The 10,277-nt window shown below is 41.5% G+C and overlaps 1 protein-coding gene and 1 long non-coding RNA gene across 4 annotated transcripts in view; one reads left to right on the top strand and one right to left on the bottom strand.

The window, feature by feature from the left end:
* Positions 1-3,439: 3,439 nt before the first annotated feature.
* The window catches only part of PSMD6 (proteasome 26S subunit, non-ATPase 6), a 91,763-nt gene continuing 84,925 nt past the window's right edge, over positions 3,440-10,277 (bottom strand). For all 3 annotated transcript variants that reach the window (XM_032649604.1, XM_032649602.1, XM_032649603.1), the window contains 3 exons: positions 8,311-8,479; positions 3,793-3,870; positions 3,440-3,644 (listed from right to left, as the gene is read on the bottom strand). In XM_032649604.1, coding sequence (XP_032505495.1) covers positions 3,548-3,644; positions 3,793-3,870; positions 8,311-8,479 — 344 coding nt within the window. In that variant the 3' untranslated portion in view covers positions 3,440-3,547. The remainder of the gene's footprint in view (positions 3,645-3,792; positions 3,871-8,310; positions 8,480-10,277) is intronic.
* Positions 3,877-6,409, top strand: LOC116762536. Its single transcript, XR_004352275.1, has 2 exons — positions 3,877-4,100; positions 5,269-6,409. It is a non-coding gene; the product is annotated as an uncharacterized LOC116762536 (long non-coding RNA).

The following is a 10,277-nucleotide window of genomic DNA, read 5'->3' as shown; positions in this document are numbered from 1 at the left end:
TGGTTTTGAAACCAAAACCAGTGATAATTAGAGCCTTTCATGCTTTCCAGGCAGGCATGTAACTTCACTTCCCCCATAGCCGTTGTGGAGATGTGACGTTAGTTACTAACGACTACAAATTTGTGTAGAATTAGAAGGATGAAGGATTATCACAGCCCCTCTCCCTTTTTTACCCTGTAATCAGGGGGACAGATGTCAAGTATCAGCTATTAATCTTCAAAAACAGGTTTCAGACAGCACCAGGGATTAATTTAGAATTAATTATACAATTGATTTGCTAATGGTCAGTAAACCTTCCATCCATCAATTACTGTTAATGCCTGGTCAGGTTACTGAAGACTACCTGTGTTCAGTCACAAAACGTTACGTGCACTGCAGCTGTGTGTGCTCCGTGAACAAATGAGGTAGGTTATCCTTGCAGCCACTGGGTTAGGTAAAAGTTAGGTGCAGACACTTAATAACAAAAATGCTTGTAGACAGTATTTCCACTCCTAAAAGACTGCTAGTAAATGAAAAATTGATCTGTTTTTTCTCATTTAGGAAATAGATTACCAAAATTTGACAAAGCTTATAAATACTTATTTCACTGGATCAATTTGATGCACAGATGTTATGGTTTTAGAGAATAATGACAAAATCGTTCATCCCAGTGACTTCATTTTGTACTTGAATAGTGTATTATGAGAGTAGGGTTGCTAAAAGTGACAGGTTGCCAACTTTGATCAGTACTGAAAAGGGACTAAACAGTGAAAGTGTTTTAGCACTATTATCACTTAGCAAATAGAACTATCATTTGATGATAATCTTATTTTCATATTGTGATATGTGTGCCCTTCATGACTAAAACCAGAAAATTAAGACTTTAATTCTTTGGATGGATTCTCCTAGGTGATTAACGGAGGCTGCTGATCATCAACCCCAGGTGTACGGTAGGGGGCTGGGACCAGGACAACAAACTCAAATGGCAGTGGAGCCAGGCAGATACTATAAGGTAACAAATAGGGCAGGCCGGGTGAACCGGGCCTGCTGGAGGAGACGTGCTAGCCATTCGGCTGGACTGGAAACGTGAGCTCAGAGTTAACCTGATCTGTCCATTTTTCCAGAGAAGCTAGATAATAGGTGATTTTTGAATTGTCTTTCAATTTTTAGATGGCAACCATACATATTTTTTTCTTAAAAAACGTATGGGGGTCAGGGGGCCGATGACAGTTGCTGCCCATCGGTGACTAGTTTGCAGCTCGGTAGCTTCAGGAAGCCTCCTTTGGCGTCCCTGACTTGTTTTAGGTTTCTGAGCCTTTTGTTTCCGCAATTGTGAGAAATAAGGGCCTGGACCTAAAACTTCCTCGACGAGGATTTTATCAAGATTTAAAATACCCCCACTGGTCAAAAAGCAGAGAACCAAGGTTTGAAATTAGCATTCTATGTAGTCTTACTACGTAACAAACGTAAGTGAAAAACATCAATGAGGTGGTCAAATACAAAAAAATTCTAAAAAATTCTGTTCTTCCCATAAAACATGGCTCAGATGGCCCAATTTATTAATTTTATGTGACAGCTTTCGGCCAACACTCATGGTAATTAATGTGCATGTGTTATAGTTTGTAATGTTTTCATATAAATGAATCTCATAAGAAAGCCTGGTTTTCTCCTCCAGGAAGTAATTTCTCCCAGCATCAGAGAGCCAGCACAAGGAGAGCTGGGATCAGGATTTGGTTTTCCAGCTGCAGTGTCCAGTGCTCATTTCTCCTATACCATATGGCCATGTTAAAAAGAAATGTGTTAGGTTCCAATTTTATTTTCACTTCCAAACTGATACTCTGAAGCTAACACAGAGACTCAGATTTTCTATTAAAAAATACATATGCATAGGACTAAATATAGAGAATATTCATCAAAATATTAATAGGCGTTATTACCTCTGCAGGGTAGAATGACGAGGCAAGTCCACTTTAGTATCCTGAATTTCTTTTGCAATGAGCATATTCTTTTTTTTTTTTGAGGTACGCGGGCCTCTCACTGCTGCGGCCTCTCCCGTTGCGGAGCGCAGGCTCAGCGGCCATGGCTCACGGGCCCAGCCACTCCGCGGCACGTGGGATCTTCCCAGACCGGGGCACGAACCCGTGTCCCCTGCATCGGCAGGTGGACTCTCAACCACTGCGCCACCAGGGAAGCCCCCATATTACCAATTTCTTCAAGAAATTACAGTGATCATTGTTAATAAGGTTTTATAAATAAGCATTTTTAGAAATCCATCCCTCATTTTAAGAGTCCACAGCACCTGCAGGAAGCTCCTGTCAGAGCACAACTCTGGTCCCTGCTTCCTTGGCAAACTGTCAGTGGCCCCTCTTTCCGTACAGTACTGACAGCTGCCACTGTCTTGACTTTCAAGGCAGTGCTTCTAATACTTTGCCATTAAGTATATCATTTGCAAGAGGGCTTTGCTTTCCCAACCTGTTATTACTCGTAGTTTTACTCAAGTTTTTAATGAATGAATGTTTGTTTCCAGTTATTTTCAACAGATTATCCACTGAGATCATGTGTTTTCTCCTCTAATATGTTAATGAATCATTCCCATCAGCAATGTAAACATGCTCTCTTAAAAAAATGAATCAAAACCTCAGACTTCTCTCCCCCCTTCCTTTTTACAGTAAAAGCCAGCTCCCATTCTGTTTTTAACTCAGCTCTACCAAAACTGCTCTTGTCAAGGTCACCATTCAGCAAGCCTGGGATCCCCTCTCTCAGCAAATCCGGCTGCCTCTACAGTTTATTCCACCACTCCCCAGCGTCCCTGCAGCTCAGGGCCATGGTGACACTTAAAAGGTAGGTCAAATTGGGCCATTCCTCTGCTGAAAACCTCCAGCGACTTTCTTCCCTCGATAATTGCTCTCATGGGCGCTCTCTCCTTTTTCTGTAAGTATCACGGTACTAGAGAGGCCTTCTATGACACCCTATAGCAGAGAGCTCTCATGCCCTATTAATCACCTTTATCTGCTTTTGTATTTCTTTCTTCCTAGCACTTCTCCCCCTCTGACTCACTAAGTTTATAATTGGGATATAGCTAAAATCTTCAGTGAGACTGGCTTTGGCGGCAGATTCTGGAATCTAGCGTTATGGTAGCCTCAAAAAAGGAGGAGTAACTTCCTAGTTTCTGAGGGAAAGCTTACGGATACACTGCATTTCTCGTCTGTCTTCTATGTACTAAGCATTAATCATACAGCATCTTCTCTTCTTCGTAAAATTCAGAAGGCTTAAAGGTAAGAGATGACATGCATGATCCCCTATTTTACTGAAGAGGCAGAGTCAGGATTAGAACTCAAGTAAAGGCCTGTAGTCTCTGTAACCATTTACCATAAACCAGAGCTGTTCAAATGATGCAAATGTGACATTATTTATTTGAACATTACTGGACCCCATTCTTAAAGAGAGATGTCAAAAAAAGTAAACTGAAAGAAACCATGCAGTATTTATTTTATACAGTTCAACTGGGCACAAAGTAAAGTAAGCACCGCTACAGGAAATCCTTGGTGTGTGAGGTTTTTTCTTTTCCTTACATATTAATTACTCTGGATAGTTTTTGAACTCTGTTTAATAGCAGGTCTCCTTTCTTGATAGTTTCTTGGTACTGCCAGTTCTTGCTATCAGGTCTATAAATAAATTGAAGAAAAATGAATTATTTACCAGTCACATTACTCCATAACAATAGTTGACCTACTTTAAAAAGAAGGCATTCTTCTTTTAAGAGTGCCCTTTATTTTGTGCAGTATTACAAACGATACACAAACTTAAGAGTACCTGTTCGTTTCCACTATTTCATTCACTTTATCTATTTTGCAGTGTAGCCTCCCAGCAGCAATAAATCTGGAGAGTTCCCTAATTGAGAGAGAAGGGGGAAAAAAGCCTTTAGCATTAGCCTTATAGAGAATTCTTAGAAAAATATAAATAAACACATGATTTGTCTTTCAGGGTAACATTTTGGTGTGCAGTAGTTGAGAAGATGGTCTCCAGTGTATTGCAGGTGTCTTATCTACCAGCATTAACGTGACCCTACAAGTGCCTATTCCTATGAAGCGTAGGTGGTCAAAGAATGAAGCCATTCACAGGTACAGAAGTGCTCAGGAAAAAACCTGAAGGGGTTAGAAAAATTAAATAAACATGAGGAGGAAAATAATGCACTTGACTGGGGCAGGGGAACCTGATGAAACCGTCTAGTTTCCTTCTCCTTAACCTTTCCGGAGCAGGGAACTCTTAAGGATTTTCAAAATCCTTCAGAGCAGAGGGAAGGAAAACTTTCCAATTATTTTTAAGACGGAATAACGTGCCACAATAAATTCGGATTAGGAATGTGAAAAAAGGCATTTGTGAGTATATCCCGTCACAACCGAAACCCCCCTAATTTAAGACAGTTACTTAAACAACAGTCAGTCACAGACCCAGCTCCACAGCAGCATCAGCAGTGAAGCCCTCCATCCAGGTCTATGTACCACCATATGACACAGAGAAGAAAGAAAATGCTCAGAAATGCACTAGAGCTACATGAAGACAGCCTTCCAATGCTGCCAAAGAGAATAAACGGAAAGCTGACTCCTTTAAGATAATCCATTTATAGTAGAATGATGTTAAATTTGGAGATTAATTAGGGGGAGTCCTCCTAATTAAGAAAAATCTGATGCCAAATAAAAATTATGTCACAGACACTAAAACATCTTGATCCTAGCACATAAACACCAACAGGAAAGGAACTCCAAATCTTAAGAACCAAATCTCGAACGGAATCTCGAACGGAAGTGCCATTTCAAGTCAGTGGGGAAAGGTTGGCTTATGGAATGGTGTTGAGGCAGCCTAATTATCACAAATCCCAGAAACCATGTAAGGAGAAAACGATAAACTCGATTATGTACAGAGAATTTCTACATAGCAAAATAGTACCAAAATCAAGTCCAAAACCAAAACCAAATGAAAACGTGGCTAAAAGATGTTTGCAGTATGTCGTTGCCACTGGTCAGTCGGTGGTGAAAGCCCCGCTATTCCTTTTCAATAAGGAAACGTGCAATTTTGGAAAATCTGGTGACGGGCTTGAAAGATGGGGAAGTTATGCTATTGAAGATTTTAAGCTAGAGGTTATCTTAAAAATAGCAAGAACTACTTGTAACAATGTTTATAGAGCATGCTGTATTGCTATGAGTTATGTTACTGAGTGGCTTCAGGTAAAAATCTAAAAATTAAAAGAGATCAGCACTGTTTCTAAACTCACTTGTGTTCATTTTCCAGCAGTGTACATAGTTGCATCTCCAGAGTGCCGCTGCAAAACCCACTGGCACCGAAGTACACAGAGAATACTACCCAACCAGATACTACCCAACCAGCAGCCTTGTGAGTCCTACCCAGATCCAAAGAACAGCAGGGGAAACCTCTAAAGAATCATCTTGATGTTATGATTTAGGAGAACAGCACTAGACTTGACGTACAAGCAAACTCTAACTCAAGAATGCCCTCTGCTGAGGTAAGACCTCCCAGTCAACTGCTGACACCCAGGCTGACAATTCCACTGCTGCTTCCCATGCCCACCATCACCAGACTAGTTCAGCCCTTCATTACCACCCCTGCTTCCCATGCCCACCATCACCAGACTAGTTCAGCCCTTCATTACCACCCCCATGCCCCCCCCAACACACACCCTGCCCCGCCCCACGACGAGACTCTAAACAACTTTACAACATCCCTTCAGATCCAACGTAGTATCTTCCTCCCATGCTTTGCTCTGGACCTCCCTGTGCCCATTGCCACACGTTCCTTCCCGTGCACCTAGGCTGCTGGTTTCTCAACCATGCTCCTAAATCTATCTCTGCTATTTCCTCCATCTGGAATGTCCTTTTCCCCACCACTTCCTATAAAAATCCTAAATACGCAATGACAACCAGTCTCAATGCCCACGGGAAGCCATCTGTGGTGTGCCCATTTCGGGGGCACTTCGGTCACATATTCTGACTCCTAGTTATGCTCACTCTGAACTATGTACACTAAGAGTAAGCAGAGTCTCCTTTCTGGTTACAACACCAAAGTTTAAACTACTTAATGCCCTAAATCCGTGTTCAAGTAGGCGACGCTCTTGTCGCCTCCCCGTGTGCTAATCAATCAAACATATCCCAAAATGACTCCTCTTCCCCAAACAAACCACCTACCAACAAAATGGGAGAATACAGCCCATGGGTATGGTTTCTAACCTTACATATGTCAACAGATGGCCCGGTTTATTCAAATAATGGCCTGGTCCCCTTCTCCGACAATATCTTATTAAGTCTAAGGAAGTGGAAGTACAATCGTCGTTCAATTGTCCAAAATCACTTTAGGAGGGAAGAAAACAATCTGTGAAAACCCAGGCGTGAATCAGATAACAAGGCCTTTCTGGTAACAACAACTGCAGCTCGGTATGTACTTGACAACCTCTGCCTCTAAAGCTGGTCTGAGACCATGAAGGGAACAATTAATACCACCAGAAATCCACATACCATCAATTCAGATGCCACTGTAATGACTTGCAGAACACTGCAGTGTGGCTGTCTAACTGGTACTCCCCTGCTTCCGTGCATCTTATCCACAGCTTCAACCGAGCCTCGCACTGCTCCCAACCAGTGGACACGGCTTTATCACCACCACAGCGCAGTTAAGAAACTAAAGGCTAGGAAGCCAGACCAGCCCCTGCTTTTTGTGCACTGCCCACCACAGGAAGCCACTCCTTACACTGTCGCATGAGAATCACGTTTATAACACTGCTCTTGGGCAGTGGTTACCAATTTCACACACGAGTTCAATTCAGAAGTGAAACAAAACCAAACCAACCGAGGGAACACAGCCTTCTACTTTGGTATGGATAGAATAACCAACAAAAACCACTATCAATCACTGCCTCTAGAAGAGAAGGAAATTTCTGGCTCCATAGTTTGGGTACGGTTAAGATCTGTGCATTTTACTGAACGTAAAGATTACTCAAAACCAACCCGCCCACCCCTAAACAAACACTGATATGCATGCTAAGGTGACTGGGGGTGAAACGCACTGGTGTCTGACAGACACTTCCTTTCAAGCGGCTAAAAATCAGAAGGTGATAAAACAAATGTAACAAAATGTTAGTAAATAAATTACAGAATCAAGGATCTATGGGAATTTACAGTGTAACTCTTTACAATGTTTGTGGCATGTTTGAAATTTTTCATAATAAAATATTAGAAAAATACCCAAAATGGCTAAAAAGAGTGTGGTCTTTTAAAATGAAATGCAGCTTCATTAAAAAGTGCGTTTTTCACGGTGAGCCACTGCAAACTACATCTTCAAAGTTAAAAGGCTGATGTTTGGGATGCGTTTTTCACGGTGAGCCACTGCAAAACTACATCTTCAAAGTTAAAAGGCTGATGTTTGGGAACCACTTATATATCTAGATACCACCTGGACAGCTCACATTCTGAACGACTACTTCTCCCCAACTCTACATCCACTACCCTGCGTCCAAGACATGGGGACACCTCCTCCATGAGCTGCTGAACAGACCACCTGGTCTCCCCATCCAGTGTGTGTTAAGACAGCATGGAACCGTGTTACCCACCGGAGGCTTAAAACGCTCCAGTGGCTCCCCACAGCGCCTGGATTAAAACCCAAGTTCCCCACCAGGCCCTACACGACCGTACACTGCCTGACTCTCCCACAGCTACCCCCACTACTACGCTGCAGCTACACATCTTTCTGTGCCACTGTATTCTCTCTGTAGACTCACTTCTATCTGAAATGACTTACACGTTTATTTGCTTACTTGCCAACTCTCCCCATAACTAGAATCAAACTCCATGAAGACAGAGACCTGAAACAATGCCAACCCATTCAGTTAAGGCTTTAATACATATTTGATGAATCTGATTCAAGCACTGGAAGTTCCATTTTTAACAACCAGTTTGCCCAGAATTGCAGTAGCAACCAAAAAATTGAAGGCATTAGCAGAGGAAATAGCTCTCTATCTATCTTATACTTCACACTAGGTCCTAAGAGTCACTACTGCAGTAGCAGTGTGGCTCACAAAGACGTAACAGAGATGACCTCTGCTCCAGTTACTATTAGAAGTAGATAGACTTCTCTCCCATCTTTGCTACTACAGTAGAAACACATGAAAGCAGAGATAACGGATATGACTGTTTTGATATTGAAAGGAAAATTCCTAGATCTTGTTTTTATAATTGAGGGAAGCAATGTAAATGGAGAAAATACACAAGTTCACACATGCAAAGGTAAGTGTAAAAAATAAACTGACATGTTACTTAAACTTACTGATCAATGAACTCCACACCAACACCAAAGGCTTCTGCCATATAGCCCAGGGTTAATGACCTGTATGACTCGAGCAGCTGGCTGTACGCGTGAATCCGCATCTCTCTCACGTAGAATCGATAATGAGGAGCAAAAAGCCAGTCCTTTTTCATTTCCTGTTCCACAACAGCTGCAATGAATAACATGACAAATTATAAGGACCTCCCTTTGGATAAACTGATTAAACTGGAGGATGGATTTATAACATGATAGAAATTAACAGCCTTTATCTATAAAGTGTATATAGAGTATTAATGAGCAATCCACACACAAGTGCAAATTATTTTACTGAATACTACTATCACTGTTCTAAATAATGAGGATACAGTAGGAAACCAAAGGACAAGATCTCTGCTGCCACAGCAACTAAATTTTCAAAGAGAAGAGATAAATGAACAAATAAAGAAGGTACTCTCTGAAAAGAACGAGTTCTGTAAGGAAAAGAAAACTGATGTGATAGTGAACAGGAGGGCTTCCATGGGATTGGAGTCGACAGGAGAAGACTTCTCCGAGGAACCTGCCCTGCAGAGAGCAGGAGGCTTAGAGCAACACAAAGAATGCAAAGATCCAAGGCAGGAAGAGCCTGGCTAAGCCCAAGAGCAGAAAGGAGAGCAGGTTCAGAACGTAGCAGGAGGACAGCTACAAGGATACAGAAGGTAAGCAAGACAAAAGATTCAAGAATATACTTATGTTTCTGGCTTGAACAAGATAAAAATCCCTGGAGAATTTTTTTTTTTGAGTCGCTTTGTGTGTGTGTGCGTGGTGGTGGTGGTCGTCGGGGGTGGGGGGGGGGGGAGGTGGGGAGGGAAGGATTCAAACATTACACTTCAGCAGGGTTGAGGTGGATTCCCCTGACAGACACCCAAGTCAAAGATCCCAAGGCTTGGGTCTGATGCTCACTGGCAAGTGTGGGGCTGGAGACATGAATCTGGAAATCACTGCCATCCATATGTATTTGATGACAGAATTATAGAGATAAGGGCAATGACCAAGCCTGGGCCAGTTAGTCACTGAGAGGCCTAACAAAGGATGAGGCAGTAGGTCCAGAGAAAATACATTATTTCAATACACTGAAGTTCTAAGGTCCTTAAAAAAGGATAACTGGCAGTTACAAGGAGTTCTGCCTGTTTGATCTGCCACTACATACACAGTGTCTGATGTCCAACAGCCACTTAAAAATACTGACTCAATACCAGCTATTTCCAAAAGACATAAAGATACATTTTAAAGAAAAAGAAAAAAACCTACTTACAAAACTGCATGTAAAATACACCCACACATGTTTAAAGGTGTTACGTGCTTATATGTCTGGATACAAATGCCCTTGGACGGACACCCTTGGAACGTGAAATCAGTAGTTGCCTCTAGAGAAACGACCTGGGCAATCAAAGGCTAGAGAAACTTTTTCTTCTTTCTATGATACAGTTTGAAAATTTTCCATGTATACAAAAAACTCTGGGGTTTTTTTTGGTGTGTTATTTTCTGATTTTTAAAGTACATATAATGAATAAAAGTTCTGGAAGGATATGTAACAATCTTAAAATGTTTCTATTCCGGCAGAATTCTGTGTATGTGAACGTGTAAATGAATTTGGACCTAGGACTGTCTCATCTCAGTTTATTTTTAGAAAACCAGCATGTATTACCCAGAAAAGGATGCTATTTTATCTTTCAAATAAAATATTTCATAGTACAAAGTCTATGTATATTTGGAGAAGCAAAAAGGCTTATTTATATATAAAACCAAATAAATGCTACATGCCTTAGTACGTAAAAGGAGAGAGTAAATGATACAAATGATGACTGTTGTCAAAAAGATTTAACTATCTGTCCTGTGTATTTTAAATATCTGGGAAATCACGAGCAGGCACCAGGCCCTGTCCCCACTGTCCCAGAAGTGTGCGAACAGCAGCCACCCATATGAGACCC

The sequence above is a fragment of the Phocoena sinus genome, chromosome 11 (genome assembly GCF_008692025.1).
Source record: "Phocoena sinus isolate mPhoSin1 chromosome 11, mPhoSin1.pri, whole genome shotgun sequence".
In the NCBI taxonomy this organism is placed as follows: Eukaryota; Metazoa; Chordata; class Mammalia; order Artiodactyla; family Phocoenidae; genus Phocoena; species Phocoena sinus.
Note: the sequence above shows the minus strand (reverse complement) of the source record. Positions and strands in the feature narration are given on the sequence as shown.